At 46.9% G+C, this 20,156-nt stretch overlaps 2 protein-coding genes across 2 annotated transcripts in view; one reads left to right on the forward strand and one right to left on the reverse strand.

Annotated features, from left to right (window-relative positions):
* Positions 1-78: 78 nt before the first annotated feature.
* OGFOD1 (2-oxoglutarate and iron dependent oxygenase domain containing 1) lies at positions 79-16,741 on the forward strand. Its single transcript, XM_054049369.1, has 13 exons — positions 79-348; positions 491-636; positions 2,461-2,507; positions 5,203-5,303; positions 6,185-6,301; positions 6,894-6,985; positions 8,771-8,899; positions 9,354-9,467; positions 10,320-10,399; positions 10,545-10,843; positions 12,130-12,252; positions 12,792-12,850; positions 13,535-16,741. Exons 1-13 carry the CDS (start codon positions 192-194, stop codon positions 13,691-13,693), a joined length of 1,623 nt encoding a protein of 540 aa, XP_053905344.1. The 5' UTR covers positions 79-191; the 3' UTR covers positions 13,694-16,741.
* A 2,574-nt stretch (positions 16,742-19,315) lies between these two features.
* The window catches only part of BBS2 (Bardet-Biedl syndrome 2), a 28,828-nt gene continuing 27,987 nt past the window's right edge, over positions 19,316-20,156 (reverse strand). The window contains exon 17 of the mRNA XM_054049367.1: positions 19,316-19,900. Within this exon, the coding sequence (XP_053905342.1) occupies positions 19,794-19,900 (107 nt within the window). The 3' untranslated portion in view covers positions 19,316-19,793. The remainder of the gene's footprint in view (positions 19,901-20,156) is intronic.

Raw genomic sequence — 20,156 nt, forward strand, 5'->3', positions numbered from 1 at the left:
CAGGAGCCCTACGCGTCCCCATTGGCTGCTGTAGCCTTGCCCTGCCCCACCCCCAGGCCTCTCAGAGCTTTGCCCTGCCCTTCCCGGCTCACGCCGATTGGCTCCGCTGGCTGCGCGAGGGATGATGGGAGTTGTAGGCGCCTCCTCGGGCGTGCTGTAGCCCCGCGTGCCGGAGCGGGGACAGTTTCACCATGAGCGGGACGCGGGCCCGGGACCCCGCTCAGGGGGAGCCGGGCAAGAAGCGGGGCAAACGGGAGGTGCGCGGGGAGTTCGCGGCGGCCATCCGGGAGCCGGCGCTGAAGGAGAAGGCGGGGGCCGCCTGGGGCCGCAGGGAGCCGCTCACCCACGGTACCGGGGCCGGGGAGCCGGGCCGGGCTGGGAGCCGGGCCGGGCCCCCCTCGCTGAGGAGCCCGGCCCGGGGCTGGGCAGGGCAGGGGCGAGCGCCGGGGCCGCGTCCCGGGCTTCACCGTGTCTCATTTCCCGCCCTCAGAGGCCATCGCGGTGGATCCTGCTCCCTTCTGTCACGGCGTGATCCCCGGCTTCCTCCCGTGCCCGGGCTTCCTGGACGGGCTGCAGCGGGAGCTCCTGGACCTGGATTTCCACCCCAAGTGCAACGATTTGTACAAGTTCAAACAGGTGCTGCTCCGGGACAGGCTCTCGGCGTCTTCATCCCAGTGGCACAAATCGGAGAGGGGCGCGGGGCATTTCCAGAGCCTCTTTGAGTGCTTCCAGACAGGAGCTGAGCCTCCGACCGCCCCTGCAGAACGTGTGGCTGCCCCCACGGAACAGCGGGCCGCGCTGTGACATGATGAGCAAGACCCCATTCTAGGGCCGATATTTTCAAAAGCTGCCACTGACTGTTGAGTGGCTCCGGTTTTAGATGCCGGATTTGAGATACTTTAAACCTTGTTTTCAGAAGTGCTGAGAATGCGCAGCTCTTACTGACTTGAACTGAAGTCTGGGGTGTTCATCATCTCTGAAAATCAGAACCAAGCCGCTTTGAGTTAGGCACCCAAAATCAGTGACGGCTTTTGGAAAACGTGGCTATATCTCGCTCACACGTCTAGGCTTGGAAGGATTCGATTTTTATCAGTAAATTTCAATTTCATCATACACAAAAAAACAACAAAAATATTTCCAATAATAATAGAAATGTACAGATAGGCAAAGTAAGAAAAATGCTGCTTGACAACTTATTAGAGTTTGACTTAAGGATATTTATTTGGTATATTTTGACAAGTGACATTGACAACTTGTGTTTTAATGGTTATAAAGCTTTAAGTTTTTGAATATCAATGTCTATTGTCATTAAATAATTATTGTCCAGTCCCATTCAGTTTCCTGCAATTGGGAAAATTCAAATGAATAAACATTGAAAAAAATCTTTACAATCAATATCAGTGGCTCTCAAACTTTTTTACTGGTGACCTCTTTCACATAGCAAGCCTCTGAATGCGACCCTCCCCCCCTTAAATATATGAAAAGTGTTTTTAATTTGTAACACTATTATAAATGTTGGAGGCTAAGTGGGGCTTGGGGTGGAGGTTGACAGCTCGCGACCCCCCCATGTAATAACCTCGTGACCCCCTGAGGGATCCTGACCCCCAGTTTGAGAACCCCTGATCAATATTATCTGTTAAAATTATTTTTTAAAAATTTGAATTCTGCCAAGCCTACATATGTGCCATGATTGTCTCTGTGGTCTGTAGGGGATCTCAAGTTAATGGCAAAGCTGGGAGTGAAACCCCTTTAGGGGTTCCCAGTCTTCTGCTCTGATCATGTTACCAGCTCCCTCCTATTGCACTCTGAAGTTTATAATTGTAAAGCAGTCTAAGGAAGATTATTCTTCTTGGGTTGTTTATGTGCTGTGTTGCTAGTCTGTCTATACCCATATGAACATGAAATAGTATTTACTGATGAGTCCATCTGCAGCTCTAATTCTGCAGAACTGCAGGAGAATGCAGGTTTAAACCTAAATACTAGACAGTAGTAGTTCTTTTCTGGTTTCTCCACCCCTGGCCCTCGGAAAATTGGCTGTCACTCCATCTCTGTCATCTGAATGAGAAATTCCTATGTCTATGTCCTGTACAATGCTGAACATCAAGGTTCTTTGGAGGTGTGGTAGCTCTAGAATACAGATACTCTCCTCCCAAGTGCAGACACTTCTTTGGCATGTCAGTGACTCAACCTTGCTACACAGTCTTGGACTGGTGCCCTGAGACCTTTAACTTGCATCGGTGATGGTGGCATTGTGCCTAATAACTTTTGGGTTATTTAATTCCACTTTTGCCTGCGAGGGCCCTCTGCTATCCATTCTGCACTCCTGTTCCCAGAAAAGTTACACTGATGATGGTCCTAGAAATATTTATTTTAAGTGCTGTCCTTAGTTATCATTTCAACTGTAACTTAGAGCACAGTCTAAATGAAATAATTCTTCTTATTTTCCATGCATGTCCATAGTCTGATGATCTGACGAAGAGAAAAGAGCCTCACATCTCGGCATTAAGGTAAAATAGCTCCTGTAAATCATGGCAAATGATCAGGCACCCTTTTCTAGAAAAGGGACATGGCCAGAAAATGAAAATAATTTTGTGAAAAAATTGTGAAAAATCCTGTTTCAGGGTTGTTCAAAATGGACTCTCTTATGTAAATGTTTCGTGATTATTTTTCTGATATATTTTTAAGTGGATTGGGACCGTTTTTTAAAAGACTATTGCTAGAATTTTTTGTTTACCAAAAACTTTCTATAACTATTTTTATAATGTTTACAGTAAACATTTCAGGAAAAAATACCAGAAAAAAAAGGCACAGTTAAAAAAAAAAAAAATTATCAATATTGTCAAAATTTTTGTGAGCTTTTCATTAAAATTTCCTTTTTGGGAAAAGGCAATTTTTTTCCATGACACAACATTTTGTTCAAAAAATTTCAATTAGCTGTTCGTGTAATACCCTATTAAAGAGACACGTGTTACAGGAGAGTACAGTTAAGGCAAAGCAGAGAAGTTGTGCATCCCTCGCCTTGTAAGGTATATGTTAATGAATGAATCTAACGTGATAGTTTGCCTTAACAGATCCAGCACTGGCTTTGCCAGTTTGATTATCTCACTCTTTTGTAGAGGTGGCTATAACAGCAGGCAGTTGCTAAGGAAATATTGGATTTGATGCTGGACAGGTCAGTGAATGGAGCTTTGAAGGGAAAATCTAAGACATAGATTGAAAGCTGAAATCCCTCTTTGAAGTGACACCGAAGTGAGAGCTTAGCCCGGAGCAATGCTGTAGTGAAGAGTTTGCAGCATTTCTATTATCAACTTCTCTTCTGACAGAGGGGTTTAATAGCCCAAGGGGCTTTAAACTCAAGGGTTCCTGTTCAGATCCATCCCGAGTCTATATTAATGGAAAGTCTTTGGCATTAGATGGCTGGACAATGGCCTCCCACACCACAAAAATCATTCCTGAGATTGCTCACAAGATAACAAATTAGTACCAGTCTCGGAGAGGCCAAGGGTGGATTTGGCGTTAGAGACAATTTACTTCTGGCCATTTCAGGTCAGGAAGAGGTGTCACAGTTCAGGGCAACTGCACCTGTATTGCCTCCTCGTGGTACCACAAGGGCACCCACTAAGCTCCCGGCTCCTCAGCTGTCACTTCACTTGGGCAGAGAACTGCATCTCTCTCCCTCCTGACTGGGGTTTTCCCAGGCTGCACAGTTCCCTGCCTATACTGTGATATCCCCAGCAAATCAGACTGCCTAAACGGCTGCTTTGCTTTCTCCTAAGAGGCTATAAACAGTGTAGTTGCCCACAGTTATAAGCTACCACACAGCCCTTTCTAAGCATTTATTGTTAAGGTGAAAGCATTACAGAGAAAAGTTATTAACGTATTAAAACATATTAAAAACATTTTTGCTAATAAGCTTACCAGAGATCACCTCCCAACTCTGAGGGCTGTGGCAGGTGAGCAGTCCTTCAAATCCCACCAAAGGGGTTTCCTGTGGTTACAAGTTCATAACAGCTGTTAGGTCCAAACAAGAACCCCTGTGAATCATTCATGCTTTTCTTTATACGGTTTGGGCCTTGGATCTTGTTCTTGTCTAACAGGTGAGCAGGAGACAAAGGTGCCTTCCTCAGGGTGAAGCTTCAAAAGGCTGAGTTCTTGCATAACCAGAGGGGACATATTTGCATATGCCTCTCCCTAGAGATTTTCTGCGAAACCCACTTAGCTTTATTATCCTAAAAGTGTGTTCTTGTCTGGCACATTGTTTAAAATAGACCTTCGAAGCTCATAACACTTCCCAGGGTTTACACTGGCTACGTCTCTCCTCTAGAGAAGTTACATACTATCCTACAATAATACATCACTCCAAAGCTATTTAAACTTAATTCAATAAGATCTCGCAAAGATATTTCAGGAAATTGCCATATCTGTCAAAGGAGGCTGTCCCCTCTCTACTTCCCAGTGGTCGAATAAAAAATAATTTAACTTGCTAATTGAGGGTCGTCCCCCACCCCAGCCTGCTTTCATAACTGACATTTGTGTACTCAGAAACTTACAAAATGTCCAGGGCCCACACAAATCCTTTAGATGGGGTAAAGTGGCATGTCACTTCTGTGTATGGGATCATTTTAATTATATTTTGCCATGTTAATGTAACCATCCACCATATCTAACCTGCCTGATGCATCTGTTTGGTTTGGTTTGGTTTTTCTTGTTAAATCGAACATCGTCTCTTAACGAAACCCCCGTTTATCTCCAAACTGTGTGGCCAGTTAACTCAAGCTGTATACGATATGCTTTACTGTTTTGGGGGAAGGGGGAAGAAATTGCATAGATTCCCCCATCCACCTAGTTCTAATGATCATCTCAGGTTCCTCCTTGATTGCTTCCCCATTAGCATTTCAATCCTCTCACCCTCCGTTCCCCCCAAACACTTATTTTTTAGCACTGTAAAATTGCTGTTTAGAAGTCTGAAACTTTCATCTCTTTCCTTACTGACTAATTCCATCCTCACTGCTTTGTTGCTGTCAATGTTTCTCAGCAGCACAGGGGCTGCACTCCTGGAGGTTTGTTGTAGGGTTGCCCACGAATGCAGGGCTCCTGGCAGGAATTCTATGACCATGTACTCCATGCTGCAGCACTTCAACCTAGGAAACCTTTAATGCTGAGGTGCTGCATGTCCCATTTGCTGTGTGCTTGTCTTCTCAGGAAAGTTCTGTTTGAAGAGTTCCGGGAGTGGCTGGCTGCAGTTACCCAGGTGGAGCTGGAACCAACCATTGACCTGTCCTGTGCTAAGTATGAGTATACAGGTGAGTGAGCAGGGGGTGGAGAGCATTACATTGCCAAGGGGACCCCAGTTTCAAAGCTCCCTGGGAACTCCTGCTCCTGGAAGCTGTCCTCCAGTAAAGCAAAGATTCAGGCAAGAAGCAAGTCAAAAAATGGAAGAAGTGACATACCTGGGTATTTTTGCTGTTAATAGTTTAAACTGGGCCCAGTGAACTCAAGAGCTTCCCCCCACCACCACCCGTCTTTGAAGAAATCCAGTGTTTGTGGCCAGTCCAATGGCCCCAGGATGGCTAGGAGTTCAAATTCTGGAAGTTAAGGTTTTTCTGGTGTTTGTCACTAATATCTTATCTTGTCATGTGGGTCCCCGTGCTGGCCCAGGACTGAGTGGGTCAGACACCAGACTCCCCCTAGAAGTGGTTCTCCTGGACTAAGATTGAGTCAAATCGATGGCGTGGCGAGAAGGAAGCTTGCGCTGGTACTGCCCATGCTGTCCTGGCTGAGTAGACCTTCAGTCACCAGCACTGTCAGGACAGCATTTCTTGCCAGCGGGGAACTCGCTCAAAGTGCATTTTGATGCCACTGTGGCTTTAAGAGACAGTGTTTGAATCATTCAGGGAAGCTGAGCAATTTCCTCTCCCTGGGCAGTAGCGAGAGGAGAGGAAGGTGGCAGAAGGGCCCTGTAGCTACGCACTTTGATGGACTGGTTCAGCTGATGTCATCGTAATGGAGTCCAAGGAAATTACACCTACGAGGTCTGTGAATCAGATGGGCTTGTGGCCAGGTGAGGGTGCAGCCCCAGGGAAGGGGGTGGATTTTCTTTCAAAGGTGCAGGGATGGGGAATGGCCACTGAAATGAATGAATTCTGCAAGCCCTATGCAAGCCTGCTAAAACTTGTGATTGCAGATGCCCTGCTGTGCCATGACGACGAGCTGGAGGGACGGAGAATTGCCTTCATCCTGTACCTGGTTCCGCCGTGGGAGAAGAGCGACGGGGGCACTCTGGACCTGTACAGCACAGACGGTAGGCTCATGGTCCCCTGGCTCTGTATGTCTGAGGATGTCAGTTATAGGGACGAATTTGGAACACTTCGCTTCTGTGTGTCTTCACAGCAGCCACCGTTAAGGGTGAGGAGAAGCAGCTTCGTTCAGGTGGAGGCTGGTGTGTTGCAGTGACCGATGTCTCAGAGTGAGACAAGTGAAGCTGTCACTCGGGATTGTGCTACTGGTGATGGCTCAATTTGAGGACTAGCCTTTGGGGGGTGAAGCAGATGGCGGGGGGGGGCATGAAGTGTGTAGATGAAGAGGGCAACCTTTTGTTTCTGACTCGTAGCTTCAGAGGGAGGTGATGGGGGTGATGCCAGTAGCCACGCTTCTGCCCAGTACCCTCTGTGGACTGGACTGTTCAGTGACTGAGATCCAGGCAGGAGGAGATGCCCACTCTGGTGGGCATTTAGGCCTCCCAGGCCAGCTTCTTACTCTGAAGCTCCCTCCTATGTGGCCTGCAGGACTTACCAGTCCCAAGTGGTTCTGGAACCAGCACAAAGGGGCTTGTGGGGGCAGAGGGGGATTTCATGTCTGACTGTAAAGAGCATGTGCGGTCTTTTCTTGCTCAGGCCACTTTCAGCCGCAGCGGGTCGTCAAGTCGTTAGTCCCTTCATGGAATTCCCTGGTCTTCTTCGAAGTGTCTCCTGTCTCTTTCCACCAGGCAAGGAGCTGCTCTTCTTTCTTCAACCAAGTGTGATTGCTGTAAGCATCCATTGTGTGTATTGTGGTAACACCCTAAGGAGCCCCAATCAGAACGGAGGCCCCATTGTGCTAGGTGCTGTACAACCACAGAGCAGGACAAGGGCTCTGAATAACATCCGGGCTCCAGTGTCCGCCGTCATGTTCTTTCTGTGAGTTCTAAATAAAACCATCTCACGGACACCAGAAAATACCCCGGGGTGGAGCGCGCAGCAGCCAGGAGTCGAAGGGGAACCAGCAAGGAGAATAGGCCAGCCGTGGGCTCAGCGATGTGGCATAGGGTTTTGTTTAAGATACAAGTGAGATAAATAACAGAAAGCCCTACTGGTCATTCCCCGAGCTGTTATCCGTTGGCAACTTATTGTAGACATGTAAAGCCATGTGAATTCATAGCTTAGCCTTGTGACTGCCTCCTGCTAACTGAAACTTAGCCCCGTGTTTAGCAACATTCAAAGTCCTGCATTCAGTCATTGACACTGTTAATATAGGCTTTAAAAAACCAGCTGACTGTATTGGGAGTGCTTTTGTCAAAGGCTTCCAGACACAGAGTTCACCACTTATCCCCTGGAGTACTTGCAATCGTTGAATCTCTGCATTTGACCCTTTCATTGATGAATCTAAGTGCCTTTGTGTTGCCATTGGATGGCTGAGTGAGGGTCAGCATGATACAAACCCCTCACAGCAGAAGCCAGCAAAAATCCCTTTTCTCAAACATCCAGCAAGGAGCATTTTGCGGTTACTGCCAAACACATCTCTGAATCTTGGTCCAAGCTTCCTTTTTTTCATCGTTTGGAAGTGAGCTGGCATACAAGAGCATCTCCTAGCACAGCAGTGACCCAGCACACTTAGCATATTGGTGGCATCTTTGTTTTCTATCAAATGCTTTGGGGAGTTATTGCCACCACCCCAAATTACTCAAAGCCCCCTAGGTCACTATATATCCTGAAATGTGGAATTAACACCTATAGTTAATTTCACCCTGAGCCACATGGAGGTGACTAGCTCTTGTCAAATTTTGCACTAATCCGTCCTCGCATCACAATACAGAAGCCCCTGACTTCCACTGACCAGTCTGGAATTCACCCCAGTGCAGGGAGCCTATTAAAGTCTATTAAATGCCTGGGTCTTTTGCACAGAGGTGACTTCGCCCTTAGCAAGTGGAACAACTGCATCCTGATGAGAGAGGGTTCTACAGTATATTTTTAAAGGTAAAAACAAACATATGTAAATTAGCGTGTGGCTATTGCTCATGAACTGTGACTGCTTCCCATAGTACCTGTCCTGGGCACCCTTTTTTGTGTTTCCTGGCTAGCCACATCACAGCTGCGTTTTGCAGATCATGGTAAATAATAATCTAGCAAACCAAGCAGCAAAAAACGTATCCCGTAGTTCTTGTTGGCTCCTGCTCTGCCCCGGGAGTAGGGGCTCTAAAGATAGTTGAGGGGTTAAGGCTCTGGACTGGGCCGCAGAAGACTGGGGTTCAATTCATGGTCCTGCTACAGACTTGAGCAAGACACTTAAACTTACCTCGTTTCCCCCATCTAAATTGCAGACAATAATCCTTCCTGTCTCCAGACCTTTGTCTGCCTAGACTGTAAACTCTTTGGGGGCAGGGACTTCTCTTACTAGGTGCATGTACAACACCTCGCACAATGAGGCTTTGAGCTGAGTTGGGGCCGTTAGGCATTGCCATAATACACACATACTAGATGCTAATTGTAATGCGATTCTCACCTTTTCATTTCAGGTGTCTGAAGTTCTGACCAAAGGGAAGTGCCGCTTGTCTGTGAGTGGTTGGTTTCATGGCCCGTCGGTGGCAAGGCCTCCCCGCTACATTGAATCCCTCCTGCCCCGGAGTCCACATCTCCCATACGATGTAAGCAAAAAGCAGAGATCTGCTCGCCCCCGCCCAGCCTCTTTCATGTCTGTGGGATACTTAGAAGGCACACAGTTGAGGCAGTGGGTTCCTAGAATTTTACAACTCCCTCTTTTCCTCACTGTTTTCAGCAATCTCTTGGATGCTTAAAACTGAACTGTTAACTTCCTCCTCTCTCCCATCCATTCATTGGCTTTGAGACCAAGGATGAAAAGTGCACGGTTGTATTAGTAGCGACTGGTTTGGGGAGAAGGCTGGAGAGTTCTATTTTGGTGGTGGGGGTAGGTCTAGTGAGAGCTTTGTGTAAGGAATTCTGTGCCCATTGCAAATGTCTGCAGCAAATGCCGTGGGCAGTAAGGGGATGGTCCAGCCCTACGCCATTGTGCGGGGGAAGTCCCATTATCTGTGTAATCTCAAATCCAGCATTCAAACTGAGATGTCGTTTCTATTTCAGCATGAAATCTTGTATGAGTGGATCAACCCAGTTTACTTGGACATGGATTCCCAAGCCCAGATCCAGGAGGAATTTGAGGAGCGATCAGAGCTTCTCCTGAAGAACTTCCTGAAGGTGGGTCCAGGATCATGTGCTGTGTGTGGGCTTGTTCCCCAGTTGTGGTGCTGGTGGGCATTGCGTGGAACACGAACTGGTAGTGAATGCGGTGGGTCATTTGTGCAGCTGAGAAGCCGAGATCCAGCTGGTCTTTCTTCCTCCTCTTAGTGGCTTCAGGCAGGAATGGAGGAAATGCCGGCTGCAACCCTTTCCCCCCCACCCACCCCCGATTTATCCTGGTGAAGTTATATAGATTGTAGCCCCTCCTCTGCACAGGGACACCCTGACTGAACCACAAACACTGCTCCACCTCCTCGTGGTCCCTTCTCTCGTCCCTGCTCTGCCGCCTGTCCCCTAGCCCTGTTTTTGGTGGAATCCCTACCCTGAGTCCCTGTGTCATATAGGCTAGTCTCCTGGGCAAGAAGCACTGGGCGGGAGGAAGGGTTGCTACACCACTTGTGAAATACATGACCAGTAGAGGCTATGCTCTGTGACTTGGCATCCCTATGGAGGCTGTGGGTCCTGGGTCTGATTCACCCTGCCTGGCCCTTTGTGCAGTCACATATACCTGTGTAAAGTGGGGAATGCGCTCACTTGTATTGGCGCAGAGGATGCTAATCTAGTAGCATTTCATGCCCGTTCTGCACAGGTGTAATTGATAATACAAGCTGCAGGGCAGTGGAGGATCACAACCACCACCCCAGCCCCCGGATTCATCTAGCCCCGGCTGGGCTGGGGGGGACAAATGCAGTTCAGAGAACTAAAGCTGGATGCCTTGCACAACAGCATTGAGCGGCTATTATTAATGCACCAGGAAAGGTTGTGGAGCAGATGTGTGTTAAAGGGTTCTGCAATGTGTTTGGCTCCTAGGGAGAGAAATTTCAGCTTGTGTGTGAAGCTCTGCAGAAAGAAGACATCAAATGGAGCAGCCGAGGACCCCCCAATAAAAGGTAGTGTTGTGTCTGTGCTGCTGCCTCCTGCTGGTTAACTAGGTCAGCCATGTTCTGCTGGGGAGGTGCCTACCAGCTAGTCTCCTTAGTCTGAATGTTGGAGCCTTACCAGCTATCTGCTCATCACATCCCCACTCTCCTCCAGATGTTATGAGAAGGCTGAGGAGGGGAGCCTTCCGGATGTCCTGAGGAAGTGCCTCAAGTTATTCCACTCCGAGGCCTTGTTCCTGCTGCTCTCCAACTTCACAGGCCTAAAGCTGCACTTCCTGGCTTCCTCTGATGATGAGGATGAGGAGGGAGAAGAAGGAAGAGCTGCAGATTGCACTGGACACAGCTCTTCCAAACCCAAGCAAGGAGAAAGCAGTCAAAAGGCCAACGGCTGTGCTGACCAAGTAGATCAGCCTGAAAATGACCCCCAAACCAAAGAAAGTGATACAAAGAACAGTAAGTAAAGCCAGCAGGGCTGGAGCTAAAAGAACTAGAGTGAAAACCTGGTCCCCATTGACGTCAATGGCAGAACTCCCATTGACGTCACCCCAGGCTACAGTCAGCTTAAGAATGGCCTCTGATTTTGAGTGCCCACCTTAAGCCTGATTTCCAGAGGTGCTGAGCACCCACAGCTCCCATTGACTTCATTGGAAGTGGTGAGGCTCAGCACTTGTGTCAATCAGGCTCAAGATGTCTGAAGTTGGACACCCAAAATCAGTGGCTGCTTCTGAAAGCATTTGGCCTGAGTTAATGACTTTCTGCAGGTGACACATTGAGTAACAGAATTGTAAAGTCACCTCATCAAGTTGAAATCTAGTCAAACTGTTTAGAAAGAGTTAAATAGCTTCAGGAACCACACCTGTCCTGAACCCTTGGCCACTTGTAATGTGGTTTTACACCCACATTTTCCTAGTCTCTTACAAGTACATTTGTTCTCTGAAAGACCCTGTTGCACCCTAAATTACCTAAGGTTCCTGGTGGGCACTGGTGGTGATGGAAATCAGTTTCCTCTCTTACACTCCTAGCCCATGGCCTCCACTACTTCCATTCCTCCCCTTCTGTGTTTTTAACCACTCCCATTCATTCTGGCTATTGTGAAACATTGTGATTGACTGAGGAAGCAAGAGGCCATGGGGTGTAGGGGAGGGAGGGTGCGAATGATAAATTGGGGCTGCCAAACCCTCAGAATCGGAAGGTCTCTCCACATCCTGAGGGATCCCAAAGCACTTTCCCCAACTTGATCTGCACATCCCTGGGCCGGCTAAGTATTACCCCAGTGCAGGGAGGGGAGTCTGGGGCAACACCCTATTCCTGTTGAAGCGCCTGGGTGCCCGTGCAGAGCACAGAGGATGCTGGGTTTGAAGTTTCGAGTTGAAAGCCCCACAGACAGGAAAGCCACCTGGAGCGCTTCCATTTTTCAGAGGCTGGTAAGAGCATTGCTGGACTCCATATGTTAGCCCTGCCTGGGTTTATCACATGGCAGCTCCCGGCCCCCCTCAAACAAGGCACATGCCTGCTGGGAACTGGGAATGAAACTGATGGTGGCCATGGCCTTTTCCTCTCCTCATCTCCCACCGGGGCTTCCGGACCCAAATCTATCTGCTTTACAGAGGAGGTATTTCAGAGGCTAAATAAAGATGCAGAGCTTGTTTGCCTGCCTTCTCCTTTGGGGCGGTAGATGTTAGTTCTTGTGCAGCTGCTGTATCCTCTCAGGCTGGTTAGACTCTTGCTTTCCTACCTAGGCTCAAGTGTCCCCATGTGCATAGGGGAGCTGAGGCACTGGACAAATGGCCACTACACTCTAGTCCATGACACCCAAATCACAGAGTTTGCCCTGGACATGCTGTTCTTCTGCAGCTGCGAAGGTATGTGGGGGGAGATCCAAGCCTTCCCTTTCCTTGCTGCCAAGGGGAAAGAAAAGGGACTTCTGTTAGGAATCATCTAGCCTCATCTGTTAAATTTTCAGCAGTTTTGAAGCCACCAAACCTTTCATGCTGTTCTCTAAATAGAAGGCTCCTTCCTACTTTTCTCCCAGTTCTAAGTGATGTTGCCTGGCGTCCCTGCTAATAGTCATTCGCAGCAGGATTCGGACTGCTGACGTAGGTCAGTCCCACAGTAGTTGGCTCTGTACTACCACACAGTAGCGTTAGGTTACTTCCCAATGGATCCTCTGACTCCCTGGGCCAGTAATCCCCTGGGTGTGTGGGATCCTGGTGGGTAGTGAGGGATACTGATTCAAGCCCATGTCTCTGCATGACAACACTGGCCATAGGTAACTGGAGGTAGTATGGTATCCAAGAATTTTGGAGAGCAGGGTGGAGATGCTACTGATCTAAGTGGGTCCGTGGGAGTACAAGAGTGCCCTGTGCTTTCTAAGTCTCTCTCTTCTATTTCACCTTTTCAGATTGGGATGCAGAGTATGGTGGCTTTACATCCTACATTGCCAAGGGTGAAGATGAAGAGGTAAGAGTTGAACACACCATGCTACTTAAGCCCTGGCCAGCAGACCTGTTCCTAGGGGCATAGTGCTAGAGCAGCACGGAGGTTGCTCTAACCTACACTGGGGAGGTGGAGAACATCGAAGCAGTTCCAGGATTGGGGAGCAATGAAATACGCCCCATCTTGGCTGTAGGCCGTGATTATTGTGCACAGCTGGGCCCGAAATGTGTGTGTCTGTAAAAACTGCGCACTTGCCATGTTTTCTCAGGGTTGCTTGTCTTGGTCCCAGCCCCAAAGAGCTTACACTCTATCTCTGCCTTTGTTTCTGTACAGCGCCTAACACAACAGGGTCCCCAGTCCTGTTTGAGGCCCCTGAGTGCTTCCATACTAACAATGGTAATATTGGGTCAGTGCTAGGCCCCTTTTAGATGAGGCAAGTGACAACTGTCTAATAAAGAACCTAAGCTGATGGGTCTTAATATGCAGCAGGCTGTGTTGTTTATTCTCAGGCTTCTGCTGGAGTCCTGCCATTGGTGGCAGTATTCAGCATAAAAGCTCTCACGATATTCTCCCGCTGTTTGCTGTAATATAACTTATTTTGGCGCTGGTTCTGATGTGAATAAGATCTTGAAAATTTGTTTTTGTGAAAATAACTCCTGCTTTCCCCCTCCAAAAACACCAAAACAAGATCTCCCTTGTCTGTTCTAGCTGCTGACGGTGAATCCAGAGAACAACTGCTTGGCCTTGGTTTACAGAGACAAAGAGACTTTGAAATTTGTGAAGTATGTTAACCATCGTAGCTTGGAGCGTCCAAAAAAACAGAGCAGAGCTGGATTCTGGGACTTCTCTTTTGTCTACTATGAGTGACGGCACTGGGCATGGTCATCTTCTGAGAGGGAATGGCTTAGTGATACAGTAATGGGTTTTGAATAGGCTCCTGGACTGGCTTCTTAGTAGGTGCATCTGTAATGCATGGATCAGTTGGCGCCATTTGCTAAGCCTAGATTTGATTCACCTGACAGCATACGAGCTGTCATGCTGGTGTTGAAGTCCAAGTGACTTTCATAGGTTGTTGTTTTTTTAATAACTAACAAATGGAAGCACTGTTCTGCTGTCCAATCTTAACTCTTACTCACTCTCCCATTCTGGTGCTGCTCCACTAGAGGGAGTCTTACTTGGATCCGTAACACTCCACTCTTGAATAGTTCTTTGCAGAGCGTTCCAGCCCAGCTCTCCTGAAGAGCCCTGCAATGAATGTACATCTTGCCATGAGACACATCAAGACTTTATGTAACCCCAAATTGGTGACTGCTGTGAGCACTGCATAAATTTATACTCCAAAGCCTTCAACTGATCATCAGGAGGAAAGAACCAGGCTTTATTCCAAACCAGGGCTTCCTGACTTCCCCGATGTGCAAGCCATCTCTCTTCTGGGGCCTGATTGTTCCCTCTGCAGTGAGAAATAGTACATGCAAAGCGTCCTGCCACATAACTGCTGTATTGTCTAGGAGCTGGTGGGTACAGGAGAGAAGCTTGTGAAAATGTCTGCCAAAAACATAGTTCCCCCCCCCCCACGAAAAAAGTGAAACTTTGTATATCTGGGAAGGGACGAGGTGGGGAGAGATGATAGTTGAGGGGGAGCCTTCAGCCTCACTCTACTTGTACTGGTACAAAGAACAAACCTGTAGGATTTTAGTGAGCAGGGAAAGGGGAGTGGGAGGATATAAGCAGGGGTTAAAATAATGTGGGCTGGTGGAAAAAACATAGTTAAGGGCCTATCCCCCCTTCTTGTCTCCTTGGCAAATACAGTAGGTGGGGTTGCCATCCCCAGTGTGTCTTCTCACCATCACCCTTCAAGCTGCAGCCTAATTCTAGCTGGGGAGGGGCGTGGTCTCCATCACTCTCGTAGCTGAATACCTAATTTTGCATTCTGCGCAGCTTGTTCCATCTAGTCACCCCAGGCCCCTGGGGTTGCAGGAGGCTAGTTCGGACACTGGTTGCTCAGCCATGACAGGAGCAGTACATGCTTTTAAGTTTTTTAAAATAAAATCTTAAAAGCAGATTGGCGTGACCTGCTGTCCCCGCGCGAGGTGCAGTTCTGACTTTGCAAGGCGTACCACGTTGCTGAAGCAGTCAGGCATTATCCGCCCACTCACTGGTGCTGTCACAGAACGTGCTGGCTCTCAGGAAGGAACAGTGTGGCTGAGTTCGGTACAGCTGACTAACTACTGCTTTGCACACGCTGGTGCTGAGCTTATTTTGCATTGCCTAGAAGGTGTTTTGCACCTTCAGTAGTAACTGACTTACACACCTGTGCTTTTGCTGCAATTAATGCCTTTGCAAATCCATCTAAGCCTTGGAATATAGCCCCTGGGCTTGCAAGGGGATGGGAGAGAAACATGCACGTCCATGCCTTCGCATACCGACTCGGTGTGGGATGAAGCAGCATAGGGAGGGAGCCTGCTACCCCCCAGTTTCTGTGGAGATCTGCGACTTCCTCGGGGTATGTAACCCAGGACTGTTATTGGGCTCAGAAATGGCGAAGTGCTGGAGCACAGCGAGCCGGTTGCTCTCTGCACATGATCTAGCTTTAGCCAGAGCTTCGTATAACTAACTAACTTGCTTTCATGATCTGGTTTCTCTGTGCAAGGTAGAGACTGGTTTCATAGATTCCAAGGCCAGAAAGGACCATTGTGATCATATAGTATGTCCCCCTGTATAACACAGGCAAGAGAACTTTCCCCAAATAATTCCTATAGCAGATCTTTTAGAAAAAAATAATCCAAAAGGCTTTCTTAGCTGGTTTGAACATTTAAACCATGGTGCTGTTTTAAGCCAGTTGTGATGAGTATAAAACTAGAAACAAATCCTAATGGAGGTCAGGACGCTTTCCAAATCTTGAATGGGTACTTTAGGTTAAATGCCAAGCCAAGCTGCATTTCTTCTGTGTTGGGTATCACTTCCTGGTCTATAGTTATCCTTGAGAAATAGATTCTGTCCAGTCTTTGAGATGCCAAAGCTGAAACTACTGTGCAGTGCAATTTTCCATGCATAAAAGGAAAGTTGATCAGGTGGCTTAAAATATAAGGGAGAAGCACGTAATGGCCTACAAGGATGTGAGGCCTGCAAGCACCAAGAGTACAAGGAAATGTTTAGAGGGCAGCCAGGCATTGGAAATAGAAGTGAAAGGTTGATTTTATGGAAAAGCTGATTATTCTGTGTAACAACTACTTTCTCCTAAGGCTGAGCTCCAGCAGTCTGTGGAATAGCCTCTCAAAGGACGGGCTAGAAGCTGAACCTGTGTGAAACCAGCCTAGATACTGCAGTGGAGGAAACAAGCCTCCACGGGCTGTACTAGATAAACTAACCTCTGTGCTCTATGAAATATCGGTGCGTCTCAGCTGTATGGCATAAAGTAACTTTAGAAACAACTGGCACTGAGGGAGCTAAAAAAAATCAACAGCTCCCTTTGCTCCCTCTAAGCTGGGCCTTGGGGTGGAAAGAACAAGTCCCAAGATTACTTGAAATGCAGGAGGCAGGCACTTGGCATTTACTGTATACCGGATTTTCTAAGTGGTATTTTAAATCACATTAGCTAATGTTTAAATAAAAAAAAAAAACATTTTGTTTAATCTTGACAAAGACTATACAGCAAATATCCCTCGCTACAGGCTCTGTTTTCTAATACTGAAATTCTGGCAAGGTAGTTCAAATTGGCCCTGCTTGTAAAATGCACTGATCCTCAGAAGAAAGATACCATCAATGTGAAACGTACCCATGCCCCAGAAGGAGTAGGAAGAGTGACACAGAGGAAGAACAAAAGATGCTAGTGACTAGCAGTTACATGAACAAAGTGGGACATGCTGTGAGCTGCAGTGAAGGGATACATACCAGGCAATAAACCATTATGCAACATTTAAATTGCTCAGACTAATGATTCTAAGAGGACATTCAGCCTCCTCACCAGATTCCTCTACTGCAGAAGAGACAAGAGTCCAGCATTTGACACTAGAAACATACAACCAGGCTTCTGGGTAATTCAAGCATTGGCAATGCAGCAATTTCATTTGTATTAGATGGAAGCAGTTTTGTCAAGTAGCTGACAACAAAAGGACCACTTTGTTATGGAGCAAGACAGAGCAAAGTAGCTATAGCCTAGATTGAAGGAGACTTAAAAAAAAAAATCCTCATTCATACACACATCACAGTGGGCGTCTGATTTTACATCTCTTCCTGATTGAAACGAGGAATAAGATAACACAGCATCCTCAGACTTGGAGAAGTCAGGACCGGAACTGAACCGCCTTTTGTCAATTGTCAGTTCTAATTACTTCCCCCAAGCTGAAACTTAACTGGAGACACTGAAAAATCACTCGTGCGTAGATGTTCCTGTTAAGAGGGCACTGGTTCTGGTGCAATTTCTCATCAGGTTTCGGGGAGGGGAGAAGGGGGGGGGAGAGGACATTTGTGCTCTAAAGACAAGCTTGCCAGGTTTTCCCCAAGAGTTCTCTCATATAGGGGGTGGAATGTAGGTTGGGGTGTGGAGAAGCGCTAGTCCCTTGTGCAGTTACAAAGCCACAGTACAGTTAATAGGTTCACACACACGTGCATGTAGTGACCAGAGTGTCATTCTAGCATTATGAATTCCTGGGGGTCACTGCAGGTTCCACTGAACTCTGCTCTTCTTATCTTGAACTGTTGCCTACTTCGGCATGCCAGCTGAATCGCTTTATTTCGGTGCTGCATAACTTGGCTCATCCTTTAGGATAAGAGATGTTAGGCAAGAGGAGTTCAAAATATGTTCCTACAGCAAGTATCAAATCTCCTGTGTTCGTACCAAATACAGGTGGGGAATTGGCCAAGTTACAGATCTGGACTGTTAGTACTGAGGAACTGACAATGCTATGGGAATACAGCTTGCCCACAGATACAAAAATGGAGACAGGATGGCGTGAAAGTGCATGGTATGTAGCTTTGATAATCAGCATGTCCGGCTACAACAACATGGGCTAAGCCACTGTCTAGCTGTTGAACAAACTGCACTCACTATAAAACTAATCAAGCATGAGGAATTGGCAAGTAGAACAAGAGAAGTGAGACTGGAGCTATGGGAATCTTTTCCTCCAAATACAGTGGCTGGCGGAGATCCCAAGGCTTATTAACCCTAGAGATTGCTCCATAATAAAGTTTTAAAATTCACCAACCCAGAATGGAATGGGTGGCTCATTAGACCCTGTTAATCAGAAATGGCAGATTTGTGTTTGCCAGCACAATTCATACTGAGGGGGCTGTATCAATGATAGGGGCCGTTCTCAGGATTAAAACAGATTTCAAGAATTAATTTCCTTTTTAGCCAGCTATGGGCTCCCTAGCCTCTCCATGGTGGATGATGCACCATTGTCTCTATTTCAGAGCTTGCATAAGAAGCCTGTTAGTTATAGAGGAGCTATCCAAGAATCCCCTTCCATGTGCGCATATAACCCCACAGAGATAAGGGACACCTCTCTCCCTGCCCTGTTGTATGCAGGTACTGATAATTACATAGGGAAGGGGCTTGCTGAAGCAGCATGAGGAAACAAATCCTGAGGATGCAATTCAGGTCAAGCACATCAATTAACTGGTTTAGCTCATAGGAAAAATCAGCTTTGGCATAAAAATTTACACTCCAATCCACCATCCTACTGCATTATTTAAACCCACCTTTAATACTGGCCCAAAATACTGTTTCTTCTGACAGTTCTTTGTGCCAGAGTCCAAGAGATTTTTCTCCCTACCTCTTGTACCTAGATACTTCTCCCTGCTCCCCTTTTTATTCCTGCACGTGCTGCTACCAAGGATCAGTTTGCTCCTTCATAAAATACATGCTACTTTCTTGCTGCCTCCCACCCACTCAGCATGTGCTCTTTTATCCAGCAGTTGCAGAGAATGAATAGTTGGAGGTGGAATTTCCACCAAGCAAAGCGAGGCTCAAGTGTTAACTTTAGAAAACTTACCAATTCCTAGCTTCATGGAACCTAGGAACTGGTTAATTTCCTTGTTTTTTATAAAGCCAGCAAGGGGTGCTGTAGTTGGGACTTCTGCCTGCAGTGACTCCTCCCTTCACCTCTCCCACCTGGCCTTCCCAGTGAGACCTGTCCTGAAAGGAGTGGCTGAAACCAGGGATTCACTGACATAGAGCAGCTCTGTGCTGCACAGGTCAGCAGCTGATAACTAGGGGTAGGAGCAAACTGCACAAATCAGTTATGGATCTCGAATACCCCAAAGGAAGGGTGCCTTAGGAGCCAAGGTTTTGGTTTAGACCCACTCTGAACTCAAGGTTTTTGAGCTGAAAGGGTGGTGTATTAATAGACATGCCTCTTGCTTGGTAGATTCTGTGATCAAAATACCTGACAATTATAGAGCAAAACCTGAAATGTGTTTCATTAACATAAAATAAGTAACAAAAATAACTCTGCATCTCTTCAACTGAACACACACACTGCGAAAGTGTTACAGTTCTGTGTTTTAATGGAAAAGCTGATACCATAACTGCAAAATATATTAAATTCCATAAATAAAAGTTACAGTAAGAAAAATAACTATTCCAGGACTATACAAGTGTCTTGAGTGACTTACATAAATACCACATCTGCACTTTAAAACTCTGAGCCTTTCTCCATAGATTTTCCTATCCTTTAGCCTCCAAAGTAGCATGTCCCAACTGATGGCTTACTTTAAAATAAAAGCGGACTATCTTTCCATTTACTTCATTCTATAGTGGGGCTGCAGGCTGATTTAACTGCTTCTCAGTATTGGTACCTTATACATTGCTACACATCAAGTTCCCTGCCTTTGTCTCCCAACGGCTTACTTGGGGAACAGTCGGAAACAAAGTACTACAGGGGATCTGCTCCTATGACATCTGTTCATTGGTCTAGGATCACCTGTTGTAAGGAAGTATCATCGCCAGGCAGTCACTATTCCCCTTTTACGAGGATGCAGTCCCCACTCGCATTATCCTGAAGAGCATATTTAGGTTGTTGTTTCTAATGGCATCCCGGCACGCAGTGATCACCTGCGTCTTGGGTTTCCCAACTGGAAAGAAAAAAAAACACAGAATCAGCACTAACGTATTTAACTGAATGAGACATTAAATAGACATTTACAGGTCAGAGCTGGTCTCTCAGAATTTAGATTTTGTAAAAAAATTAATTGTCATTTGGTTTTTTTTTAAATAAAAAAAAACAGTAGGACTACTTTCCCTTTTTCTTAATTCCACATCAAGGGGGGGGGGGCTATTATTTGTATTACAAAAGTGCCTTGGAGCCCCAACGTGGCTGGGGCCCCATCG

The sequence above is a fragment of the Malaclemys terrapin genome, chromosome 14, assembly GCF_027887155.1.
Source record: "Malaclemys terrapin pileata isolate rMalTer1 chromosome 14, rMalTer1.hap1, whole genome shotgun sequence".
NCBI lineage: Eukaryota > Metazoa > Chordata > Testudines > Emydidae > Malaclemys > Malaclemys terrapin.

What these genes read in the sequence shown, in the direction of transcription:
- OGFOD1 (XM_054049369.1), top strand. Translation starts at nt 192, where the DNA reads ATGAGCGGGACGCGGGCCCGGGACCCCGCTCAGGGGGAGCCGGGCAAG. An exon ending in TCCTGAAGAACTTCCTGAAG is followed by an intron (nt 9,468 to 10,319) that starts GTGGGTCCAGGA and finishes TTTGGCTCCTAG; the next exon opens with GGAGAGAAATTTCAGCTTGT. An exon ending in GTTCTTCTGCAGCTGCGAAG is followed by an intron (nt 12,253 to 12,791) that starts GTATGTGGGGGG and finishes TCACCTTTTCAG; the next exon opens with ATTGGGATGCAGAGTATGGT.